A 26,685-nucleotide genomic window follows, 5' to 3' on the forward strand; every position below is an offset into this window, starting at 1 on the left:
CGACTTTCAGTCAAAAAGCAACATAAAAGGAAAACTCGTATTAATGGCCGAAGAAAAATTCATAGAAATTATTTACATCAGCCGCAGCACATCCTGATGAGAATGAAAAAATAAAAAAAAATCATGTTGAGTGTGTGGACGACTGATGCGTATGCTCTTAGTATATAATCTTACAAAAGTTTATAGAGTAAATATATAAAAAGAATCTTATATAATCATTCTATCACTTTTCCAAAAGTTGGAAGAATCCTTTGGGAAAATCTATCGATAGTTTTGACACAAAGACTTGAAACATCTCCATCCAATTGCAAGCTAGATTGCCCCCACCACTTCGCAATGTCCAGCTGCTTTAGCAAAATAAAGTTGATAAGAAAGGTCTTTTCGTTGTTTGGTGTTTTTCTAACGCCTCCCATCACGGCAGAATTCGCTGAGCCATCTTCAACCGTTTCAATTAGAGACAGTAAAGACAGCTGAACTTGACATTACAAAAAGAAAATTGGGTTCCAACCACATGTCATCCTTTTGTGTGCTTCAATCCACGGGTCAACCTCAAACATGTTTTACGTCCAAGTTTGATTTGATAACACTCATCAATATCTAGGTTGCGTACGCCGTATGCTATGAGAGAATGTCTTTTCCACTTTTAAATATTAAACATGAATTTTACAATTTATATATTCTCAAATTATCAAAAGACAACATATTAAATCATTCAACTGTGTTAATTATTGATCTGACAATCATTTCATTTCTTTTTAACCATCTTAACAGTGGGATTTGGAGATAAATAATCTCGTTAAAATGGTCGCCTGTTAGGCTCATTGTACCAACCATCAGTAATAAACTAGCCATCTAATGCTATAATGAGTAGACACCACCTGCACCGTTTTGGACGTTGACGTGTCGTATAGCTCAGAGCATTAGGATTGGTGTAGCAAAGCAAAATGCATTTACCTCTTCCAACGTAGACAATTTAATAGGATTGTTAGCTAAATCTTGATTTGCATTTACATTTACCTACACAAATGCTAGTGCTTTAGGTATGCTTTGGAATTGTTGGACCCAAGGCTATAAAAACACACTTTTGTAGTATGCCTTCCTGACTTTTCCTGGCTTGCACATGTTGGGAAAAGAACTTTGCAATATGGTATAATTAGGACGAACTAGCAATTTGATACATCTGTAACTTAGAAAAACAAAATTTCCCAGACTAGAAAAGACGACTGTCGAACCCTGATACAAAGCAAAAACCTATGACTCACTAGCAGGAAGCTGGTCGGAAATCTTGTCCTCAGTTGCTGGGAGCAGCTCCGGCAAATCACCCATTGTGGGATGGAGCTGCTTGGATGTCTCAACCTCAGTAGCTGGAAGTGGTGCATCTGTGTCACCCTTCAACTCATTCTCACTGAAGAGATCCCTTTGAACAGGGACTGTTTTTTGTTGCTGGGATGATATAACATTTGCAATGGCTTTAAAAGCTGCAGATGCCTCACTACTCTCCACACCTTCATCTTTGTCGGTACCAAAAATATTGGGTTCCTCTAATGATTCGTCTTGTCGTGGAGGGGGCACAAAAAAGGGTATCTTACCCCTCTGCCAGTCGTGGAGGACCATCTTTGCCACAGTCGTCAAGTCAGGTTCCCCACCCTAGGCAGCCCATTCATAATATAGAGTCAGTCACGAAGCACAACTGTTTATTTCAATAGCAATACATAAAGATTTCACCGTTAAGCATTGAAGTTAAAAGAAGAACCTTCAAAAGCTTGCCAGTCAATTTGCATAGCTGAACCAGAAAGTCGTTTTCATCATCCCTGAGAACATCATAATAAGAAATAATTAACATATTAAGGACAGTGTTGGGTAAAGGATTAGTAATCTCACACAGAAACCTAGACAAAAGCAAGTAAAATAAAGTGTTGCAACAAAGTAATTGCACTTCACTGCACTTATCACAGATTCTTAGATTAGAAAACAAGGCAGATATTGAACTACCCTGTTCTCTAATTCACTAAAGTCAAACTCAAAGATAACAATCACCTGAAATGAATAGAAAGCAATAGGTAATTTGTGAATATTTGAAACTTTGCTCATTGATGCATCTCTAAGGAAGGTAAGTCAAGAAGGTGTAAAGGGACATTTGCCAAGAAACACCTGGGAAGCCAGGATGCTCTAGGAAGTTCTAGTCATGCCATGATATCACTAAGATTCCAACTAGAGAGAGTGACACACCAGTCTTTTATCTTATATGCCCTTGCCAGGTGCTCCTTCTTTACACGTTTCAAAACTTCTCCAATGTGTTCAGCAGCATCCTCCAAATTTGTGACACGTACCTGGACACAAGGAAAAATCCTTATTTTGAAAGGATATATATGATCATAAAAAGAAATTGCTCAATAAGCCACATGAAAACATTAATATGAAACAAATACACACACAGCGGAACTCCCTGTCTTCAAAAGGATTAGGGCGCAATAAATGATTCGATAAAGACCCAATATTGCAAAAATTGGGGGAAAGCAAGGGAGGGGACCATATATAATGAAGTAAAATCCATATAAGTAAGCCCCAAACACAAGATATAAAGTATAATTTAGTTTACCGATCCAATGGAGCCATTCTCAATGAGCAAGTGAAATATATAAAAACTTAAAGATAAAACATTTGAACGCAAAAATCAAAATAAAGTTGTGACGCACCATTAAAGATGTTTACATATTGTTATACAAGGCCATGGCCAAATATTAGGAAGAATAGCTATAATGATAAATATTTCCAATTAACAATCTTCTACTTAATTGGAATATCGAGATGTGAGGTTGCATAAGTTTATATGACCTTTGTGTGGGGTTGCGTGAGTTTAGATCAGTTTCTGTCCTAAGAAACACTAAAATACCAAAACATTTCAACTCAATTTCAAAACATTTTGTGTACAGAGATCCAAAGAAAGCTCAAGTCCTATTGAGACTTAATACTCCAAAACGACTAGTCAATATCACAATTGAAGCCCTATAGAATCATTATAAATTGCAAGAACGTCTCCCTCCTAGACAATGTGGGATCCCATTCACCATCCTCATATAATAAATTTGGAGTATGGCAATTTCATGCCTCTCTAACTCCCCCCAAAGAACTAAAGAAGCTCAAACCACATCTGAGCGCATACTCCAAAAAGACTAATAAATATTTTTTTGTTTGGTAAGTAAAAAAGACTAATAAATATCACAATTGGAACCTAATGAAATCATTATAAAATGCAAGAACTTATCACTCTTTGACAATGTCAAACTCCATTCAGTATCCTCACATGCTAAATCTACGGTATTAATTACCCTTTGAACATGAGGCCTATTATAAGTCACTTTAACATAAAGGACTATCATGTAGCACAATTCAATCAAGATTACACTGATCCACTGGCTCATTCCTACCAAATCAATGCTTCAAAAATGGGTACAAAATTTACTATAGAAGCAAACGATTAGAACATACCACACCCTTAAGTACAATATCTGTTTCAGAGTCACTGTTTTGGTAAACAACCCCAGGGCAATCAATCAAGAAGATCCTCTTTGTGAGGGTTATATACTGCCACACTTTAGTCTCGCCTGGAATTGGAGCAACCTTGCAAACCTTGCGTGAAAAAAAGGCACACAAATATGTCAGCTATCAAAACCATTAACGTAGCAAAATCATCATCCTTGTTAAAACCGGATTCACTTTTGACTCATAGCTAAGCAAATTGAACCCCTCCCTCATCAAGGAATACTGAGATAAAAAATCCTAACTGGACTGTCCTTTGCAAGAAAACTTCCTTGTAGTGACAGTAATACTAAATATCAATGCTCTGCACGATGTGAAGCATCTGGAGAAATCCCCTTGCAATGGTGTCATTGAAGCAGAGAAGACAACATCCGAATTACAAAGATTGTACATGAAAAAAAAAATTACTTTGCACTGACAAAAAACTGAAAAAATTATTAGCTTTAACCACCACCATTACAGCCTTGAAGCTTGCAACATGAAGTTAATTATGATTTTTTTGTATTTAGCCTCATAAAGATATCTCCACACTAGCACGTGTGATGTCATCCATGCAGTAGGCTGAGTAACAGCCCCACGTAATGACACCACAAGCACAGAGCAAGAAGGTTCAGAATGTTGCCAAGACACGAGACATCCATAAACCGCCCCCCCCCCCCCCCCCCCAACAAAAAAAAAAAAAAAAAAAAAAAACAAAAGCAGAAAAAAAAAATGCTTTGAATGTATGCAGATTCTGTCTAGGACTAGATGCCTGAGCTCATATAATATATTCATAAATCCTAACATTACGGGATAATCAAAGTCTACCACAGCATATAGCCAAAAGAAATACCAAGCATACAATTTGGATGCAATACACAGCATATAACCAGAAGATATAGATGCATTTATAGAACTACATCTATGCAAAAAATATGCATGCGTGTCTATAATTATTGGCGTTTATGTTTCTGCAACTCTGATAAAATTGCATAAAGAATGTCAAAAAACCAATAGAAAAATGTCAGAGAACTTTTTTTTTATCGGTAGAAAAATGTCAGAGAACTGCAACATTGTAGGCAGCAAAGGAGAAAGAGAAATCTTACATTTTTTGTACGCAGTGTGTTAATAACTGAAGATTTTCCCACATTAGGATACCCAACAAATCCAACAGATATAGCTTGCTTGTCACTTTTTAACCGAGCGAATTGTCTCAATACTGACAGAAGAGAACCCTGTTTCCAACAAAGATACAATTTTGAAAAATAAACATTGGAACCAAAAGGATTAACATATCAAAAAACGTATACAAAGCTTTAAGCTTCTATATTAAGAACAAATCGAAGACATTGACCAAGTGAAGAATTGAATAAGCGTTTATCACATAAGCTATTAGGATCTTTGTTTAGACTTTAGTATAAAAAAGGATTTTATATGTTGGATTAGTTGTATTAGAGGGTTAATCAATTGCATACTTGTATTTAGAATTTTTTTATAAGTAATAAGAAGTTCTATTCATTAGAAAAAAGGCATAGCCCAAGTACACATGATGTATACATGAGACTCGTATTTGTAACTTTTAATGTTTAAACTTATATAAAAGGAATTATAATGTTTAAAGAATTCTGAATCCTTGCGGTATGGAATGTAATGAAGTAGCATTCCTAACCTTATCGGAAAGGGGTGTTACATGTAGACCATTTTTAACATAGAAAACTGCACATCCTGTAAAGCTAAAAGCCTTTTTCTGTTCTCAACAAAATAAATGCAATGATGAAGGAGAATGGAAATTGAAAGTGTGCAATATGGCACTGTAAAGAAAAGGTGTGATAATTTTACAGAAAAAGAATTTAAATGGAGATAACAATGACTAATATGCAAAGCATATGACAAGTTGTTGGAATTCAAGAACTTAGCTGTTATTATCTTGAACACATAAGCTGAGAAGGGTACCTTGCCAAAAGACTTGTTGATGCTCGCATGGAATGCTAGAGTAGGGTATTCCTTGGATAACACTCTAAGCCATCCTTTTGTTGCCCAAGCAGGAATCAAATCACACTAGACAAACAGGTATTAAAATCTTCAAGCAGCTCAGGTGGGGACATGGAATAATAAGGAAATCCTTAATGGTCTCATAAAAGTCTCAATTTGTAAGATGAAACCAACCTTGTTTAACAGAAGAATCAAGTGTTTATGCTTGCAATGCTCTTTCAAATGTCTCTCTAGATGGTAACATCTAGTACCTTGTGGGTCCCTTGCGTCCAAAACCTGAAATGCATAAGAACAAATTGAAGGAAACAAAAGAAAACTGGAGGGGGAAGGAAAGATGTTCGATTACACAAAATGTGGCCGACTAGCAGTACCTTGGCATGAACAAGCATGGCCAGCAAGCATAAGCAATTATCGTTGATAGGTAAAAAAGATTTATAGTTTTTAAGGAAAATATATAGAAATATCAGATTATTCTAACCATCCATGTAACAAGCTCCTTCCATGACATTTATGCAAATTTTTAACTATCCAAAATAATGCTGAGGAGGCTGAAGCAAGCAATACTGTGAAAATAGAACATCAAGGACCCTAACATACGCTTCTTTAATAGCAAAAAGAAGCACAAGTTTTTTATTTATAAAAAAAAAAAGAGTTACAAGTTCAATGTCTCACCATATATTTCCTAAATCTAACCCATGTAAAAAAATAATTTTATTCATTCCAGCCAAGCGAAAAAAGAAACACAAACCTGGACAACCACAACTGAAGAATCAATTACTTTATAAAGCTCGCCCCATATACGTTTACTTTGACCTTTCTCGAACATTGTATGCCGAACCAGATCCCTAAGTCCATCTTCTTCGTTTCCTTCTACTGAGGCACTAGCAGCATGTTTCTCCTCAAAGACATCTAAAGCAATCAATAAAAAGAATATTAAGTAAATCACTATTTTAAATTTGATTAAAATGAGTTAATCACATCAGCTGCTACACAAAAATTTTCCACATCTGTTCCAACCATGATCCAGCCCTAAAAGAACAACCAAGTAAATGGAAAGAAGAGGAAGAAAGGGAAAAGTGGGGGAAAAAACATTCATATACCCTGAGAACCATCAGCTTTCTTAACCAATGACTCATAATCTGCTGCCAATAGCTTTGGGCGCTTCCTCTTAGTCTTAGGTCCAAATGCATCTTCAAAAGGCTCAGTGTCAAGAAGATGAACTCTGGATTGCTTCAAAGTTATATAAAATCCTCTTGATTAGAAAAGCGAATGCATGGTAATTTCTGCAAGAAAACTAAAGTTCTGCCTAGGAAGATTTCTTGAAAAATAAATCATGTTAATGTTTAACTGGAGGTTGGAAATAATCAGCAAAAGAGGCCCAAGTTTCTCCTAACTTTTTTTTTTTTTTTGTCAAGTATGTTTCTCATTCATTATGAGGCATTATATTATAAATACGAGTCAGTTTGTGACTTTTTTTTTGAGAATTTCTTTTTACTTATAAAAAAACCTAACTACGATGAAAGCAAGAGACATGGTGAGACGTCGTATTCCCAACAAGATAGGAAAATTTGCAGTCCTCGAGTGAGACTTGGCAGAAGTCAAGCTCATCATTTGACAAGTCCACTTAGAAGCAGTCTAACCTCCAAGCAAGCATTGCAGGGACTGCACACATCTAAATCAGGTAAATTTGTTAAACGGTATTGATTAACACTTGAAAATTTAATCATCAATCCACTGCCAAATATATTATCGACCAACCTCAAGTTAACCATGAGTGCTTATGTCCCATAAAAGGTGACCATGGAAAACAAATGTTCCATGAAAGGAGGCAGACAACTATAGTTGGGCTAAAAACAGTGTGAGAGATTTGCCATTTTTCTTTGGGTGTACAATGCGTAATTCACCTTCTGATTCCTGCTCAAAAATTGAAAAGGGAGCTCAAATTAAGCAAGCCTGCATACCTTTTGGCGATCATTCAAGAGGGACAAGGGTAGTTTCTTCTCCCTCAAAATGACATTGTAGTTACTGGACATCCGGTTTTGAAGTTCTTCACGGAAAAATTCAAGCTCTTTCTGATTCACAACTCGAGTATTCCCTACAAACTCAGCCAAAAATTACCATGAAAATTGCAAGTTTGTTAATTGTCACCGGAATAAAAGATCAGAATCATTTTTTGCTTTTTACTGGGAAAAACGCTGGATCACTTAAATTTCCATGCCTTGGAATATCGTCTCTGTGCATAATCAGATAGGAAATATGTTTACTAACCTTGACAATCAGCTTCTGAAAAAATTTAATTTCAAAATGGCCTGACATAGGTTTTTAATTCTTAGATATAAGAAGTACTTCTCCCAAAAGTTTATTGTAATTAATTAATAACAGTACATTATTTCACAAGAACACTCCTCTATGCCTAATGTGGTGTTTATGGCTAGAAAGGAATGGACGCTGTTTCGATGACAGAGAACGCTCGTTGGGAGAATTTAGAGAGTTTTTCTTTCAAACTAGTGCTTTTGGGCGAAAACTCTTGTACTGAAAGGGGATTTTTTAAATGTTTCCTTTACTTTGCTAGTTCCTAGTTCAGCTTGTATTTAGGTGTTTCCGTTTGTATACTTCCTGTGTACTTGGGATATGCCTATCTACTTGCATTAATAAATCTCTTATTACTTATTAAAAAAAAAAAAAAAAATTCTCAAGAACACTTAACCCCAACAATTCAACAAACTACTGTCATCTCACTTCAAATTCATGCATCCAATTCAACCATTGATCACAGATAAGTACCTCATCTTTTCCAGATAAGATATAAGCGAAAACTCATGTATCTTACCGAACCAGCGGCGGTCGGGTTGGATTCGAGTGTTGGGCAATTCCTTGGACTGAAACTCGTTCTTGAGGACCTTTCCTGCGCTATTCCGCTTGGGCCTCGTGTTGTACATCTTGAGGCGCCGAACCGTGGCGGCGCTACGCGAGCCATCGGTCCCATCTTTACGGTTCGAGTCCAGTGAATGCTTCGGCTTACCGGAGATGTTCACTTTCTTCTCCTTCGCTGCCTTTGTCATCTTAGAAAAGAGTTTTTGGGTCTGCTTGGTCGCTGGGAAATTGGGGGAAAAATTAGCGGCCGATATTTCATCCGACTAAAGTGGAAGCCTGGGGTTTAAGTAACAGCAAACGACGGTGGGTTTTTTTTTTTTTTTTTTCAGAAATACTTTAAACCGGTTCATCTATTTTTCACTAAATAACAGCCCTCCAATGAACAAATGCCACGTATAGATCCATTTTATCAATTCTATAACCGCACACAGACTAATCTTATGGGAACAAAAAGAAATCCGAAATCCCCTCTCCCCCCCTCCCAGGCGATATCCCGATTCCCTTCCCCCAGGCGAACCCCCCGCGGCCCTCCTTCCCCCACCCCCTCTCGCAACCACCTCACACCGGCGTCGAGCCCTCACTCCACCCCCTCTTGCAACCACCTGGCACCGGCGTCAAGCCCTGCCCCCACCCCCTCTTGAGCCAAACCCCTCACCCGCGGACCCTCCCCCCCAGGCGAACCCCCCGCGGCCCTCCTCCCCCCACCCCCTCTCGCAACCACCTGGCACCCGCGTCAAGCCCTGCCCCCACCCAGCTCGTTCTTCTTCCGCATTGTAAATCCAAATTTCCCCTCCACCCCCGCGTTCTCTCCACCCCAGCTCGTTCTTCTTCTTCACGGCTTCACCCCTCCGCCTGCATTCTTGCTGCCGACATCATCGCCCGTCTTGTACTTCCACCGTCGTCTAGGACCGCCGACAAGGGTAAGAACCCACTAAATAAAGGGTTTTTTTTTTTCTCTCCATTTCGTTTCCCAATATCTCCCCACGTCTAGCATGAATCATCTTGTGTGTTTTTATGTTTCTTGGATCTACAGTTTTGTGTTTGTTGGATTTTTTTTTTTTTTTTGTATTTTTGGTTGCTGATTTTGGGTTTTTTCTCATCTGAGAATGACATAAACAGTAGCAAGGATTACTCTGCAACAATATTGCTTTTTTTTTTTTTTTTCACTCTGGAGCAGGAAAAAAATAACAAATAGCAAAAACAGAGTAGGAAAAAGTAGACATGAATGATGATTCCCTCCTTGTTCATGAGAGTTAGTTGGCATAAACAGTAGCAAGGATTAAGTGACTGAACACTTGCATTGGGTCATCACTCGAACTGACAAGTTAGTCAAGGTGAATTTCAGGTTAACAACTTTCTGTTACTCATCTGAGTTCAACAAGGGATTTTACTTGCAGATCTGATTCCTATTAGAGTAGGGAGATGAAGCCTTTAGGCATTTGTGCTAGTGAACCATAGCTTAAATGGAAACTGACCCCCACCCCACCCCCACTTCCCCCTTAGGAATGGATTGAAGACCTACTTGGTGTGAGTAAGTGACTGCTTGAACTGGGTTTAACCGGGTGAATTTAATTGACCCGGCAAAAATAAGGGTGACGGGTGCTCGGGCAAGGGGTAACGGCGAAAATGAGAGTTGACTGGCGTGAGGGGATCTTCGCTGGTGAGGTGTTACGGGCGAGGGAGAAGAACTTGACTGATGGGTGAGGGCAGACGTAGGTGAATCGTGACGTGGGCGAACAAACCAGTTCGCCACGTCAGGTGTGTGGTGTGTGTTGGTTTAAACAGGAAGTTGAATAGATTTTCTCCCCCCCGCCCCCCCCCCCCCCCAAAATAAAGAACAATGATAGATCAAGAATAGTGTTTGACTGGACCTCAATGGTTTTGGGTCAGCTTAGTGTCGACCCAAGTTTAAGAAAAAAATACTAAAAGCAATAAATAAATACCCAATTTTTCGTCTTAAACATTGTTATTCTCAATGGAAAGTACTAAAGTAAGTAAAACTTATAAAAAACTTATTTCTCCACATTTTAGTTATTTATATACTGAAAATCATGAAATTCGAAATTGAAATTTTTGAATTTCAAAAGAAAACTAACAAAATGAGTCTTGTAAGTAAAAGTGTAAGTAAAACTGTAAGTACACATAACAGTACTCTATTCTCAATTATTACGGCACTCATTAGAGTTATAAAAAATTTAAAATACTAATATTTTTTTATTATTATTGCATGTTAGTTGTGTCAAAGCTCAAGCTTGAAAATAAATTTTTTCTTCGTCAATTATACTTATCACTACATAATTTAAGGGAATGCTATTTATATGGTTAATGTATAAGATCATTTAAAATATACTACATTAACAAATATAATTAGTATGATAAAATCTAAGATTAATAAAATTACTAAGCTTTTTTTTTTTTTTTTAATAATCAAGCTTTCATTAGTAAAAACGTAACAAAACAAGAAAGTCACTAGTGCTGAATTATTAAAATACAAATTTTCTAGCGGGGTCCTTGCCACTATGGAAGTCTAATAGAGGATTTGGATTAAAGTGATGTTTCCATAGGCCTAAAATATACTACATTAACAAATATAATTACTATGATAAAATCTAAGATTAATAAAATTACTAAGCTATTTTTTTTTTAATAATCAAGCTTTCATTAGTAAAAACTTAACAAAACAAGAAAGTCGCTGGTGCAGAATTATTAAAATACAAATTATCTAGGGGGGTCCTTGCCACTATGGAAGTCTAATAGAGAAGGCGGGATTTGGATTAAAGGGATGTTTCCATAGGCCTGCGTTGAAGCTGCCCATTGCGCCATGTTGTGCGCGCATCCATTTTTAGGTCGATGAATTTTTTCTGCCTTTCTTTCATCAAAAGAGTCAAGGTGGTGCTTAATATCTCTGATGATGGGTTGCAGAATCCAATCTGAGACTCTGGAATTGTTGATTATTGCTTGTATAACCACATTTGAGTCTCCAAAAACCTGATGATGGGTTTCTGTCCTTGCATTGATAGGCACAACACAAGGTACCCAGAGCTAAAATTTATTAGAGGTTTTGTTTTTCTACGTCGATTTGCTTCTAGGGTTTGAAAAGAAAGGGTCAGAATCCTCAAGGAGACATTATTGCAAAATTGAAGTGATAGAAATCCTGAAAAACGAAAGAAGAAAAAGCAAGATCGAGTGTTCAATTGTTCATCCACTTTTATAGAGTTCTAAGAAAATGAGTCTTGACTTCTGCCTCTGGTATGAAGTTTAACACTTTGATGGTAAGCACAATGCTCGACATGTTAAACTGACTTCCCTTCTACATGTTTTTGTTTGTGTTTAAGATATGGAGGTAAGCTCGGTGCAACATCATCAAGGGGATGAAGAAGAATTCGTTTTGCTTGATCTCAACAGTGTTTCTGGGCAACTTGACATCCCGTCAAATGCACCATATGTTCTCTCTGTAAGTTCTAGACATGCGAGACATCATTGTTTGAAAATTATATATGTGGGGTGTGTGTGTGTATGGAGTATATATGTTGATGTTCAGCAACATTTTGAGTTTATATATTTTTTTTGGTAGTCGGAATTTTTTCTATAGTCTTTCGTCCAATTTCAATTTCTTCTTTGATTCAGTTCTACATGGATCCATTTTAGTTTCTTCAAATCTCATTACCATTCGTTTGCTTGTATTTTTAGGGCCTGGACACATTGAATCCAGTATTAATTATTGATGACAAATTGAAGTTGGTGAGTTTTTTGCCAATTGATAATTTTGTATTGCTTTGAGTGTGAAAGTTAATTATCTAAACAGGTGTTTTTTTTTTTTTTTTTTCCTTTTGTTTTTCCCCTCCAGATTTTGAATATATGTTTTCTTTGTTTCTTTAGGAGTTGTTGTCAGACAAAATTCTTGTCTTAACATTTGTTGGGATAATTTTTGTCTAACAGTAATTGTCCAGTGTTTTTAATTTCATACCGTACCTGCCGGTACGGCTGAAATTTTCCGTACCAGCCCAGTGGCCGGTACATGTATCATATGTGTTTCGTACCGGCCCAAATACCGGCCGGTACCGGCCAATATTTCGGCCTTTAAATTTTTTTTTATTTTTTTCATTTTTTCAAACTACAAACTTATTTTTTTACCCCCAATTCAGACTTAGGCTATTTATAATTTATATATATATGTATTTATATATAATTTATTCATATATAGACTATTATTTTGGAATATAATTTATATATATAATTTATTCATATATCGACTATCTCGAAACGGTACACGAAACGGTACCGGTACCGAAATATTTCGCTCCAGTGCCTTGACCGGTACGGCATCCGGTACGGTATTCAAAACATTGTAATTGTCTTCATTTCCTCTTTTCTGTTCAAGTGTCCTTTTCTGGAGTGAAATAACAATCTTGATTTAAAACCCATGATATCAGCTTTGTGTGGAGATGGCCATGTCTTTCATAAAATATAGTCAGACAATTATACTTTAGGGTTTTAGCTAGTGATAGTCAGAAATTAATCTTTACTTCCTCCTTGATCTTCCAGATGGAAATTTTAGCTTTCATCAATTCATTATATTGGTAGTTAGTATGTTACTCGATAGAGATTTTTGAGGTTGATGCATTGATGGAATAACTTTAAGTAGAATTTAGTACTTTGGTATCATGAACTCCAATTGTTTTACCTTTTGTTTCCTCGTTGATTCTTGTGTTAATTTGTGAGGCTTGGGTCATGGTTCCTTTTAAGCCTTTACTAATACTGGTCTCCTTACAGATAGGTGAATATGAAGAAACAATTGGCACATGCTTGGTTTTCACGGAAGAAGGTGAATGGTTTTGGTTCCTTGTAACATGTCATACTCGGTTTGTTTGCCAAGAAGTTAAGAGGGATTCAGAATTTCCCCCCACTTCCATTAATTCGAAACATATGTAGGGTGTTACAGAGTATTTATACTACCGTTTACTTAATTTCACTTTCATGAAATGCTTGCTTGTTAGTGTTGTAGAAGGGAAGTTTGGGATATAATATCACTAGAATGATGGTTATTGCAGCTGCCTTTATTACCTTGGTCGAGCCCCCATATGACAGAGGAACTAGAAGTCACATTGATCTCTGGCTAAGGATGTGTGCTAAATCCGCTTCTCTTTGCAGATACTACCCCAGTGGTTCACGAAGAGACAGGACCATCCGAAGCAAACCTTTTCTCAGGAAAATGTATAATAGATCCAAATGGAGCGCCAAGCAAGGGTGTAAAACCAGTGGCACGGCTTCATAAGATTCTGAAGTTTAGATTGGCACCTGATGCTGACAATCAATTTGCAACATCTGAGCAGACTGAGCAAGTCTGAAGAATTCTTGGGTTTCCCAAATCCACCCAGAATATTGAACTGGGAACTGAGTTATGATATACCCACAATATTTTGTACAATACATTGTATAACAATGTGTTAAATGAGGAGTATTTTTGTAAAATACCTTATAAAAATAATATAATTTTACAAAAATACATCTCATTTAACACATTGTTGTACAATGTGTTGTATAAAATGTTGTGGGTAAATCATTTTCCCTTTCAAAATAGAGAGAAAACACGAGATATGGGTACTTCTTTGCGCCATCCTGATTTTGGTAATCTCTACCAAAGCTACAATTATGATATAACAACGAGATACCCATACAGCATTTCCTTGCATTTTAGGCCAAGTTTTGAATCAGCTGCTGAATTAAGCAATAGTGACTAAGGAGGCTTTGTTTAGATTGAGAGATAAGTTGAGATGAGTTGAATAAAATATTATTAGAATATTATTTTTTAATATTATTATTATTTTGATATTTGAAAAAATTAAATTATTTAATTTATTTTGTATGAGAATTTAATAAAGTTATAATGATGAGATGAGTTGATATAAATTTTTACTCAAAAAGTGATTTAATCGTTAAGGCCAGCACCTCGCTTGGTATCTCTTTTATTTATATGTTTTTTATTTTAAGAAATTTTTTAAAAGTAAATTTATGGAATGATAAATTTCTTTTTAGAGTAAAAATATAATATATTACGTCAATTCAAGGCAGGATTTATTTTCTAAAATCTACTTACGTGAGGATACTGGATAAAGCATTTTCTTTTAAGAAAAATGATAAAGGCAATCAATCACGCCGCTTTGTTGCTTCAGGGTGGGGATGACCCAATCATCAATACACAAGCCAATCCAACGCATGCACCGACACAACGTTAGAAACACGCGCCAAACTTGTCTGGAAAAGCTAGTCAAAATTAGACTGTCAATTTGGAGAGATGCTATAAATATGTTAAATATATAATTTTTGAATAATTTTATTTAAAAGATTTTACCCACTATTAATATATTAAAATATATAAATAATATATGATATAAAAGATTTTAAATATATTAGTAATAATTTTTTTACGGTTTAGAAAGATAATAAATCTCAAGCACTGGCAAAATCTCTTCCCTAATCGGGAGGTGGCCGGGACACGTGTTCCCCAAATAGCGCGACATTACTTTTTAGAGTACCCGCGCGACCGCTTCTCGCACAATCCTTGGAATGGAGAATAGTACCCGGTGACGCAAAAGTCCCGTCATTCTGACTATGTGTCGCCACCCAAAAGTCACACGTGTCATCAGACACACGAAAAGACAAGGGAAGTGGAAGCTAAGTTCTTGGAGAAACCTCCCCTCCAAAATCCCACGAAATTCCACGCACGGAGATTCCTTAGTGTGTGTGTTTGAGAGGGGAGAGAAACAGTCACAGATACAGCGGGCTTAGACTAGAGAGAGAAAAGCATGACAGCTAGGAAATGCCGCTATAAAAAGAGCGCTCGAAACCCTAGAACTTTCTCTTCTGTCTTAGTGGAATACTTTTGTCAGTTCGCTCCCCGAATTCATTATTTTGGAGCTTAATTTAGCAATTTGTCGGCTAAAAGACCAGTGATCGGCACAGTAAAGCTTCACTACTTCCACTTTTCTCGGTGAGATTTCGCCAATTATGTGCTTCTTGATTTAAATTCGTTCTCCAAAACCTGCATTCTCGATCAGCTACAATCGCGAACTAAGCTTCCCCACCCCCACCCCCGGCCCTCGGGACTCAGCCAATTTTTGTATCATTAGTTATTAATCACTTTGCTTTCTGTTGATGTCGTTGTTATAATTCTCTGTTATTTTCCCCTGATTTGCAGGCCAACCCTCGCATTGCTTCGAATTTACGATCCTCCGGGGTGTGGATTTGACTCTTCTGATGATTTATTTCCAATCACTGTTTCAACCACCCGTGAATTTCTCATCTGGACCCCCATTATCCTACTCAATTTCCTATATTTTTCTTCCTTCCGATGTGTTCTTTATATGCTGCTTCAATTGCCTTAGATTTCGCCTAAAAATTTGATATTTCATCAGTGTTCAATAGGTAAAATTGCTTGCTTAGTTTAAGTTAACCTTAAAAAGTCGGGACTTGACGGGAAATCTAATTTGAGTTTGTACTTGTGGGGTTGAGAGAGCTCAAATTTAGCAAAATGGCGGATCGGTTTAGGTCGGTTTTGATCGAGGAATTGCCATCACATTTGATTTTGGAGATTTTGACCTCGGGCCGACTCAGTGCAACTGATCTTGTTTGTTTGGAGTTGACTTCTAGAACCTTTGGTGGGAATCAGGGGTTATACCCAAAAAAATTCCGGTCATTGGTGGACTTTGCGGCATTTCAGCTATGTGTGTCCAGCAATGTGTACGTTCGGATGACTGAGAAGGCTCAGATGATGTTGACTGATCGCTGTGTTGGGAACTGGAAGCGGCTGTTGAGGTTTTTGCAATCGGTGGAGCAATCGTCTGAGATGGTGGAGACCTCAGCAGGCAATGTACTATTTCTTTTACACATGCTGTTGCTTTTACATGGTTAAACCATGCGTACGTTTTGGAGGTGGGGTTTAGGGATGATCGAAGCAGTGTGCTTGCTTATATAATTGTGTAGATTAATATTGGGTACTTCTTTAACTATCATATGGAAAGTAAAAATAATTGAGTATACTGGAATTCAGGTAGAGGTTACATAGGCTTAGCCCTGAATTTTACTTGGTATGGAACCTCAAATATGTGGAAAGAGGATAATATTGAGTTTTAGTTTCTCTTGTCTCATATTTGGGGGTGCTCTTTTGTACATCCCAGGCCTTTTTTGAATAAATTTACATAGAAAATAAGTCTAAATTTACATAATCTCTCTCTCTCTCTCTCCCCTTTTAGCATGTTGAATAATGTTTATCTATTGTCACAAATTCTTTGGTACTGCAAATTTAGTTGTTTAGGAATATCAAACGCCATTACATTGACCATTGTGGAATTATGAGAATATTATTATTCAAGAATCTCCCTAGAAAATGATGTTGATAATAATAATCTACAAGATAGTTGATTTTTGATACTAAGCTCCTCTTTTTCTTTTTCTTTTTGGTGAAAATTTGTTGCATAGCAGTAATTTATTGTCAATTTTTTTGTAAGCAGATGCAGATTACCACCGGAAGGTATCACACGTTGCTGATCAACAATTCATCAGTGTACTCTTGTGGTTCCAGCTTGTCTGGTGTTCTTGGTCATGGTCCTGAAACAACACAATGTGTAGCATTTACCCGAATTGATTTCCCATCTTTGGCTCAGGTTGTGCAAGTTTCGGCCTCCCAAAATCATGCTGCTTTTGTCATGCAGTCTGGAGAGGTTGGTAACTGCTCATACTTTGACAGTCTAATTATTCTGAGCGAACTACTAGGTATTAGCATGTTCAAGGTAGTTTAGTGTCCAGCACCATATCTGCCAAAAAGCTTTAGTTCAAGTAACTCCTCCTTTTCCTTTGTAAGAACAGGACAGTGGGTGAGGTTGTCGATTCTCGTATCATGGATAGGTGTGTAGGGGTGTGTGTGTGTGTGTGTGACTTATCAGTAAAGAAAAGAAAAAGGGAAAAAGAAGTTTAAGGTGACCATATCAGATTTTCTTCAAGGTCATTATTCTGGTGTATGAAACAAAAAAGTGGGTGAAGAACTGTTAGATGTGGCAATGTCCAGGCAACATATCTGAGATCCGTGCTATTTGTCTTTTGCATCATCCAGATGCCTGAACCATGCTGCATGTGTCATATCATTCTTATAGATTTTGGTGTGGGACAAGTTTTGTGAATGCGTGTGTATGTGTGTTGTGCTGCCCATTATTATGAGACGTCTACCATAATCATGCGGCGCTGCCCATTATTGATGCAGATTTTCACTTGTGGAGATAATTCATCATTTTGTTGCGGGCACAGAGATACAACTCGCCCCATTTTTAGGCCTAGGCTTGTTGAAGCATTGAAGGGAGCTTCTTGTAAGCAGGTACTTGCATGCTACGATTCTTATTTTTTAAGAATAATTTTAGATTTTAGTTATTTGGGTTCTGGATTTAATGGATTTGATATGTTTTAGTTGATAGTTTCTATAGATAGGCAAGCTAATGTGTGTTGCTTTTCTCATTATCCTGGTATGCTTTTGTTTTTCTTTTTGTTTGTACTTTGTTTTCAATTTTAGTGTGAATGAGGAAGTTGTTGAATTTTGAGTTATTGGTTGTTGTCTGTGTTTAGTTGTCATCCAAAGATTTCCTTCCCAAGACGTCTTTGCTCCTTAAGTTCAATGATTGTCTGCTTTATGTAACAAGTATATAGTGGTTGTGAGGTGAAATATATGCATGAAGTCCTAACCTTAGCAGTCGGTGAAACATCATAAATTTGAAGAAACTACTGCTGACCTTGTGCTGGCTGGTTTTAACATTCTAAGCCATCTCTAAACATACCTTTTCTTCCAATGATACATGTAGCACCTTGAGTTTAACAAGGGCAGTATGAATTTACTGAAAGGTTTTTTTTCCTGTCAAAATTTATATTCTCAAGCCGGTGTGTAGGGCACACCTAGGAAAGTGCTTACATGACATAATTTGATTTGGAATATAAATTTTAAAATTTGAATCTTACAAATCAAATCTTACCATTTAAATGATGTGGATGGCGGACTCTGTACACCTGCTTGAGAATATAATAACTCTTTCCTCTTACCATTAAGAGGCAATAATATGCTTTCTCTTCTGCTCTCTTCACCCTAGTGCTATGTTTCTCTTCTCCTATATCCGTACCCCTCTTCCCCTCCCCCTCCCCATCTCCCTTCAGTTATAGAGTTGATTTTGGTTGGCCTCTGTCAGTTGAAGACTTGATTTTGACAAATTATTTTTACTTTCTTCCTGCAAGAAATTATTTAATATGAAGTTGAAATTTGTTTCAGGTTGCCGCTGGACATAATTTCACAGTCTTCCTCACGAGACAAGGCCAGGTTTATACGTGTGGGGCCAACGCCCATGGTCAGCTTGGTCATGGTGACACCCTAGACAGACCAACTCCCAAAGTGATTGAAGTGCTTGAGGGAGTTGGTTCTATAGTTCAGATTGCTGCGGGCCCAAGTTATGTCTTAGCTGTTAATGACAATGGAGCAGTCTACTCTTTTGGATCGGGTTCTAACTTCTGTCTTGGCCATGGAGAACAGCATGATGAGTTCCAGCCACGTGTAATTCAGAAATTTCGGAGAAAGAGTATTCATGTGCTTCGTGTCTCTGCTGGTGATGAGCATGCCGTGGCACTTGACTCCAGTGGACTTGTTAGTCTCTGAATTCAAGATGTTTATTGTTATTGTAATATAGGCTAAGAGCATGCCTTTTCCTGTTGCTTGCATGGAATGTACATGGTTTTTGTTTACTTTCAATAGTTGCAAGAATTAATTTTCTGCTATGGTGGTTGAAGGTATATACTTGGGGTAAAGGCTACTGTGGTGCTTTAGGCCATGGAGATGAGGTTGATAAGACTACTCCAGAACTTTTGAACGGCCTTAAGGGCAATCTTGCCGTGCAGGTTTGTTCATCCATTTACTTCCATCATTTATGCTGAAATTCATTATTACGTGTGGGAGAAAATTACTGTCGTCCACCATCTCTCTCGTTAAGAAAACATGCAGTAGTTTATTAACAAGGAAATGGAACATTTATTGTTACAAAACTGTTAATTTCATCAAGCTAGAGTCATCTTTATCCACTGCCTGTTTTACTCCTTTCTTGTGACTGAGATTGCTGATTCCCATCCATGATGATGCTCAATGCTTATCACCCTGTAGGTCTGTGCAAGAAAAAGGAAAACCTTTGTTCTGGTTGATGACGGTTCAGTTTATGGCTTTGGGTGGATGGCATTCGGTAGCCTTGGGTTCCCAGAGCGGGGACTATCTGATAAAGTCACTAGGCCTCAAATCCTTGAATGCTTAAGAGCTCACCGAGTTTCTCAAATTAGCACTGGGCTATACCACACTGTTGTGGTCACTAACCGTGGACGACTATTTGGATTTGGAGACAATGAAAGAGCACAACTTGGTCACGACACTTTGAGAGGATGCCTCGAACCTACTGAAATTTTTATCCAAGAAACAGCAGATCATGACACAGACGTTTCTGAAAGCGCATAACACTCGGGGGAGCTACCATCTGCTTTCTGCATGTTGGTTGTTATAGTTTTTTGTTTTAGTCAGAACTGAGCTCCATAAGATTATTTTCCCTCTCATTCCTGTAGAATTTGCATAAAATTGTAATCGAGAATGTTTGGTAATTTATTCTTAAAGCGATATTTGTTGCTAAATATCAAATTTCTTCAAAACTTCTGCGTAGTTCTCATCTTGTATTAACATTTTCAAAAGTATCGGCATTCTCTTGTCCAACAACAGGGTTTTTATATCTTGCTCATTTTAGTTCCAATCAGCTAATCGATTGAAACTTTTGCGGGTGAACCAACCAGCTTCAAATCTAAAAAACCTTGGAATGTGTCAAAGAATATAATACCAAATAATTGGATCTATGCTTGAACTTTTTGAATAAGTGGTAATTTTACATGATATCAGAATAGCAGTCCTGAATTCGAATTTTGGCTCTACATCTTACTCTATTTAATTAAATGTTTCGTGTGTTGGACATGCTTATTAAGAAGGGGTCTAGCACGTATGTGAGAGAGAGTGTTAATAATATAATACAAATAATCGACACCTTATGTAGACATTAATCATTCATTTTCTTGGGTAATTAAGAACGTTAATGTGATTGAAATCATGTAATAAAGAGTAATGTTATATATAAGTTTATGAATAAGAGTGTAAATCGGTTCGTTCCGGGGATGATGAACTGAAACTTTCGGTCCATTATTTTCCTAGACCGGACCGGACCAATCACCCCTTGTGGACCAGACCGGACCAGTTATTTTGTTTCATCTATTTTTTTGCAAATAAATTAATTAAAAAATGATTTAAATTACTAAAATTAAAATTAAGTGAATTATTAATGTGGATTATATAACTAACTCATTAAAAAAATATTTAACTATAATTATATTTATGATGTTGATAGTTACTACTTACTAACTTAGACTTTACTCTTTAGTATACATAATTATCAATAATGTCCTACATTTTATATATAGTTAATGAATATCAAATAATTTCATTATACATGGATTATTCATGATTGCTTGCAATTTAGGTATTTAAAAAAATTACCTAATTATTTTAATTAAGTGTAAATAGTAGAATATGTATGAATGTATTATGTTTCTACATATATTATCATATGATTTATAATGCATTATTAAGTTATAGCATATATTATTTAATATTTTATATGGTCAATGATAATAGATTAGATTAAAATTACATAATTAATTTATATAACTACTATATAAAAAAATATATTATATATATAAATATTTTAAAATATATATATACTAATTCGGTCGGTTTCAAATTAGCAGACCTTGGGGGACCAGACTGAACCCCTTCGGTCCCACAAATGGTGGACAAAAACCACCACACACATTTTCAGTCCAGTCTGGTTTAGACCGAACCATTCGGTCAGTTTTTCCTGTTTGGACCAAAAATTCTTCAACCTTATTTAGGAGGTGCAAACTCTATGTAAATCCTTTAAAATAAAAGTAGAACACACCATAAAAAATGAGTATCTCATGCAACTCTTTTACATTTACAAAGAAACTGAACGAGGTAGGGGTGGCCCCGCCCCGTCCCGTCCCGTCCCATGCCACTGCATGGGCGGGGGTGGGGATTTTTTTCCCGTACTCCGCCCCCGTCCATGCGAGGGCGAGATACCCCATCCGCTACACGGGATGCGGGGGTGGACCTCCATCTGTCCGCCCCCCTTTCTCCACTGGACCTTTGGCTGAGTTCAGTTATCTGGACCCAAAATAACTCAGAAACTCATTCAAACATGTTTTTGGGCAAAATTTAACTACAAAAATAAATATATTGCAATATATATATATATATATATATATATATGGATATTGGATAGAAAATATTAACTAATAACTATATACTAAGTTTCAACTAATACTATTAAGTATTAACTAATAATTATCACTAAGGCACTAAACTATTGCAATTATACAAATTAAGATAACTAATAAACTATTACAATATTACAAACTCATCTAAAAATAATAAATATTATAAATTGTACTACTAACAATTATAGCAACATTATAATTAATTGTAAATTAATAAAATCATAACATTTCAAATTTGATCAATTTGGGTTGTGATGAGTTCACTGAGTTGTGTCAAGATCATAAAACCTACAATATTAATAAGTTAAAAATAAAATAAATTGGAATTATAAAGTTATAAACATTACAAAATTTAAAATACATGCATATTGTGCAAACCATGACAAATTGGCAATAGTGGGTCCAATCCACACAAAGTTATACTACATCGGAGATTGCCGTAGACGTCGTCTCATGTATCAATATAACAATTAAATTTGATATGATACTCTCTATTTTAGTAGAACCTTGAAGTAACCAAGAATCAAGAAACATACATTCTGTTAATTAAAAACATACTAACATACTATTGTTTTTAGTGCTTGTCTATTATGAAAGTCACATCATTAACTTTTAATTATCTATTTGGAGAGAGAGAGAGAGGGGTTTGTCACATTAATTAATATCACATTATCTATTTTTAGTTTTCTAAAAACAAATTCTCAGAAATAAAGGTTTATCATATTAATTAATATCTTAATTTTTATATTTGGAAATAAACAATATATTCATACACAATCTATACAAAGCATAATTCATAATAGCCTCTAATTCCATGTTTTAAGTTCTATAGAATCTTCATTCACTAAGAGGATTGCCCATATATATAAATTTATTGGCAAAAACAGGATATTTCTTAGGGCAAAAAATCCACTTATAATTGCATGCATGGCAATTTCAGTGTCATTGTAGTTCTATATCCGACATCATGAGTCGATATTATCAATCACAGTTGTGAGTAAACATCTTTCTTTTCCAAATTATTCGACTATATATTTGCAAATGATCAAGAGAATATCCTGATGATTTTGCTCAACTCAGAAGGTCTTCGCTTTTTTTTTTTATATGCTTTTAAATTCTTACCTATTGAGAATAACCCAAAAAATTTTAAACCCGAAATTAATTTAGAGATTTCAATCTAATTTAAGGTTTCGGATTGGAACCCTAAATTAATTTAGGGTTCCAATCCGAATTTTGAAACCCACAAAATTACTATCACTATCACATATTCAATCATCAAAACACATCACAAACCCACAAAAATTAACACACATTAGTCATCAATCATCAAAATATATGCACAATCGAGTCTCCACAGCACACAATTCACAAACACAATCTCATCCTCTATCTCCGATGAAATCTCATCCTTCCGCCAATCTCCATTTTATAACTCAATAAAAAAATAAAAATTGTGAAATCGGAGACAGGCCTCGTTTGTTTTCAGATATGAGATGAGATGAGATTTTTTGAGATATATGTGAATAGTATTGAGACATGTTGAGTATAGATGAGATGAGATGAGATGAAATTGTGTTTGTTTATAGAAATGAGATGAGATTAGTTTGATTTTTTTGAGGTATTTATGGTTGTGGGACCCACAGCCGTTTTGTTTTTTTTTTTTTTTTTTTTTTTTTACTTTTACCTGGGCTGTGTTGCGTTTTTTTTTTTTTTTTTCCATTTTCCTGCCACTGGGACCCACTAATGGTAGGCTGTGTTGCATTTTCCTTTTTCTTTTTTTTTTTTCCACACAGTTCGGCATTAGTACGTTACTGCCACTGGCACCTGTTTACCACTGGGACCCACTCCTGTCGAAAGTGATAAAATAAGTTATTTATTCGTAAAGAAATGGGACCCACTCATAAAAGCTATTTACTGCCACTAGGACCCACCAGTACAGTTGATGAATAGTGATAAAATAATGAGAGATGAAATGAGATGAGATAAAAAATAGATGTTTGTTTTTAGAAAGTGTCTGACCGTACAAAACTTAGATAAGTTTTTAAAGTTTTGTGTTTCATCTCTCAAAGCAAACGAGGCTTGAGAGAAGATTCTTACCTTCGATGACGGAGATGCAGACGAAGGGCGACGGTGACGTCGTAGTGGGAACGATGGCAATGACAGTTAGAGTCTTGGATGGCGACGGAGATGAGAGAGAGAGAACGTAGATGTAGACAGACGATGACGGCGACAACGGCATTGTAGTGGGAACAACGACAATGACGGTTGGAGTCTTAGACGGCCACGGAGGTGAGAGAGAGAGAGATTCTTATTTACTGACGGTTGAAACGATGTTTTTTTTTTACATATAAATATTTACATATATAATAAAAGCGAGGGAGGGGCGAGGGTGCACCCCATCCTGGCTCTGCCCCTGTTGTGGGTGCTGCCCCCTGCATTTGGCGGATGGGGGCAGGGCCCCGCTGCCCACCCCTAGCACAAGGTTTTGTACATCCCAAATTTACCTAAATCATTTTCTGATAATAAATGCACCAAAAATGATTTAGATCCGAAAGATTTAAAATAAATGATACTGATATAACTATTTTACAACTAAGCAATATATAAAGTTCTTAAAATAAATTAGGTTATAGACTTCTCTTACCGCAGTCGTAGAAGAATTCGATGTGCAAACCCGCTTTGGAATACCATTGAAGCTTTGCAAATTGCAAGCAACTGTATTTGTAGCATGAGATGCAAAATGTGAATTTATAAAATTTCCTGCCTCGAATAATTTTTATAATTTGGATAAATATATTTACAAAATGTGAATTTTATAAATATATAATTTCAAATTGAAAAAAATATATATTTAAAACAGAAAATTATAAGAAGTAATACGAGATATCCACTGAAGAAAAGGGAAAGAAAGCGTGACGTCGCGGAGTCATTCATTAGGTTCAAAACAACAAAACAATGGCAGTAATCTGCCCACAGAATACTCTGGATACAACGGCTTTATTTATATATTAGAGTTAACAACATTTAGCTAACATGATAAGAGTATTTGCTGCATAAAACTCCTACGTGGCTTTTTCTTATTTATTTATCTTCCATTCTTTTCTTTTTATTGGTCAATATCTTTCATTTTATTTTTTATGATAAATAAATAAATAAAATTGAAAAAATAGGCAGATTTGTCGTCTTTGGAAAAAAAAAATTAAAAAAATTAAAATAAAAAGGGAAGGAAAAAGATGAGAGCATTTCAAAGTACGAGAATTAATCCTTATCCATCACACTGGAAGATAAAATCTGACACCTAGATGTCACAAACGTGACAACATAAATACTCCAAGAACTCTCCTGACTTTCCCTTCACATCGATCTAAGAGAGAGAGAGAGAGATGTTGGCTATATTTCACAAGGCTTTTGCTCATCCGCCCGAGGAGCTCAACAGTCCTGCATCTGACAATGACTCTAAGCAACCTAAACTTCCTGAGGAAACTCTCAACGATTTCCTTTCTCATCATCCTCGTAACATGACTTCCTTCATGACCTTTGGAGATGCAGCCGTGCTTGCTTATGCTGGGCAAGACCCTCCTTGTCCACTCCATCAAAGGTAAGTTTCTTTGCTCCATACATGTCAGATGTATTTCTGTTGAATTTGTGGGTGATTGCAGGTTGTTCTGTGGGTTTGAAGATATATATTGCCTCTTCTTGGGGAGCTTGAACAACCTATTCTCACTGAATAAGCAGTATGGTCTTTCAAAGGGCAGTAATGAAGCCATGTTTGTGATCGAAGCCTACCGCACACTTCGTGACAGGGGTCCATACCCAGCTGATCAGGTTATCAAGGATCTTGATGGCAGCTTTGCCTTTGTTGTCTATGATAGCAAGGCTGGAACTGTCTTTGCTGCACTGGTATGCAAGCCTTTGTTCTTTTACCCATTTCACCCACCCTAGGAAAAGAGTAATAATTTTTAATATGGTGATTAGAAGTAGCCTGTGATGATCTTCACAAAAGTGTTCATTTTGGAAGCAGGGTTCTGATGGTGGTGTTAAACTTTACTGGGGTGTTGCTGCTGATGGCTCTGTGGTGATTTCTGATGATTTGGAAATCATCAAAGCTGGCTGTGCCAAATCATTTGCCCCCTTCCCAACAGGTAACTTAAGGGAGTTTCAGGAATTATTTTTCTGTTCCCTGGTTTTTCCATTTACATCTTCAATCAAAACGGGTGAATCAGTTTTTCATGGAAATACCCCGGCATAACATGATGCGCAGAGACAATTTATATAAACCGTATCTTCTCTCTATTTTGCATACAAAAAGATGACATGGGCCTCGCATGGTGGTGGTTTGTATGTGTGCAGGGTGTATTTTCCACAGCGAGGAAGGATTGATGAGCTTTGAGCATCCGATGAACAAGATGAAAGCCATGCCCAGGGTAGACAGTGAAGGGGCAATGTGTGGAGCCAACTTCAAAGTTGACAAGTACACAAGGGTCAACAGCATTCCACGTGTCGGAAGTGAAGCCAATTGGACCCACTGGGATTCACATCAAGCTTAAATGTTGACAGTGTGCTTTCGTCTTTTTATAGTTTGTTCGTCTCTCTTTTCTTTGTTCGTTTTTTTTTTTCCATGAATGGTTCTCCCAAATAAAAGATGAAAAGGAAAACGTGCCAAAAAGTTAATAGACATATGTCTTTTCAATTGGAGGCACTAGAACTCGTGAGAAAAAATGAAAAATGGTCTTCTTTTGGGTCGCAAGCAAACAATATCAGCAATTCAAACAAACACCAACTTGGGTTGCAAGGGTCTAGTCATTACTTAGAATGGATGAATACAGTCATGTTCGACAGAACAAAGCGAGTAATCGATAAGTTTTCAAGTACTTTGTGGGAGATACTGCCAATTCAAGT

At 36.6% G+C, this 26,685-nt stretch overlaps 4 protein-coding genes across 8 annotated transcripts; 3 read left to right on the forward strand and 1 right to left on the reverse strand.

Moving 5' to 3' along the window:
- Window positions 1-4: 4 nt before the first annotated feature.
- LOC121237408 (general transcription factor 3C polypeptide 6) lies at window positions 5-13,829 on the forward strand. 4 transcript variants are annotated; one of them, XM_041134131.1, is made up of 6 exons: window positions 5-9; window positions 10,131-10,138; window positions 11,721-11,839; window positions 12,076-12,126; window positions 13,159-13,210; window positions 13,437-13,704. In XM_041134131.1, exons 3-6 carry the CDS (start codon window positions 11,723-11,725, stop codon window positions 13,658-13,660), a joined length of 444 nt encoding a protein of 147 aa, XP_040990065.1. In that variant the 5' UTR covers window positions 5-9; window positions 10,131-10,138; window positions 11,721-11,722; the 3' UTR covers window positions 13,661-13,704. The 4 variants fall into 4 exon arrangements, with proteins under 4 accessions (XP_040990065.1, XP_040990066.1, XP_040990067.1 ...); XM_041134132.1 differs by lacking the exons at window positions 5-9; window positions 10,131-10,138 and adding an exon at window positions 9,117-9,305 and having other exon boundaries at window positions 13,537-13,829; XM_041134133.1 differs by lacking the exons at window positions 5-9; window positions 10,131-10,138 and adding an exon at window positions 9,117-9,305 and having other exon boundaries at window positions 13,159-13,313.
- On the reverse strand, window positions 1,139-8,685 carry LOC121237404 (nuclear/nucleolar GTPase 2-like). Its single transcript, XM_041134125.1, has 11 exons — window positions 8,342-8,685; window positions 7,473-7,606; window positions 6,612-6,741; window positions 6,260-6,420; window positions 5,686-5,787; window positions 5,473-5,577; window positions 4,626-4,754; window positions 3,490-3,630; window positions 2,230-2,330; window positions 1,754-1,811; window positions 1,139-1,647 (listed from the first exon to the last, which is right to left on the reverse strand). Exons 1-11 carry the CDS (start codon window positions 8,571-8,573, stop codon window positions 1,252-1,254), a joined length of 1,689 nt encoding a protein of 562 aa, XP_040990059.1. The 5' UTR covers window positions 8,574-8,685; the 3' UTR covers window positions 1,139-1,251.
- Window positions 13,830-15,117: 1,288 nt separating the features above from the next.
- Window positions 15,118-20,097, forward strand: LOC121237406 (ultraviolet-B receptor UVR8-like). 2 transcript variants are annotated; one of them, XM_041134129.1, is made up of 7 exons: window positions 15,365-15,376; window positions 15,584-16,255; window positions 16,896-17,105; window positions 17,642-17,752; window positions 18,689-19,057; window positions 19,201-19,308; window positions 19,568-20,097. In XM_041134129.1, exons 2-7 carry the CDS (start codon window positions 15,917-15,919, stop codon window positions 19,907-19,909), a joined length of 1,479 nt encoding a protein of 492 aa, XP_040990063.1. In that variant the 5' UTR covers window positions 15,365-15,376; window positions 15,584-15,916; the 3' UTR covers window positions 19,910-20,097. The 2 variants fall into 2 exon arrangements, with proteins under 2 accessions (XP_040990062.1, XP_040990063.1); XM_041134128.1 differs by having other exon boundaries at window positions 15,118-16,255.
- Window positions 20,098-25,089: 4,992 nt separating this feature from the next.
- On the forward strand, window positions 25,090-26,476 carry LOC121237409 (stem-specific protein TSJT1-like). The gene is made up of 4 exons (XM_041134136.1): window positions 25,090-25,384; window positions 25,446-25,686; window positions 25,808-25,928; window positions 26,137-26,476. Exons 1-4 carry the CDS (start codon window positions 25,170-25,172, stop codon window positions 26,331-26,333), a joined length of 774 nt encoding a protein of 257 aa, XP_040990070.1. The 5' UTR covers window positions 25,090-25,169; the 3' UTR covers window positions 26,334-26,476.
- Window positions 26,477-26,685: the final 209 nt, after the last annotated feature.

Source organism: Juglans microcarpa x Juglans regia, chromosome 6S (assembly GCF_004785595.1).
Source record: "Juglans microcarpa x Juglans regia isolate MS1-56 chromosome 6S, Jm3101_v1.0, whole genome shotgun sequence".
NCBI lineage: Eukaryota > Viridiplantae > Streptophyta > Magnoliopsida > Fagales > Juglandaceae > Juglans > Juglans microcarpa x Juglans regia.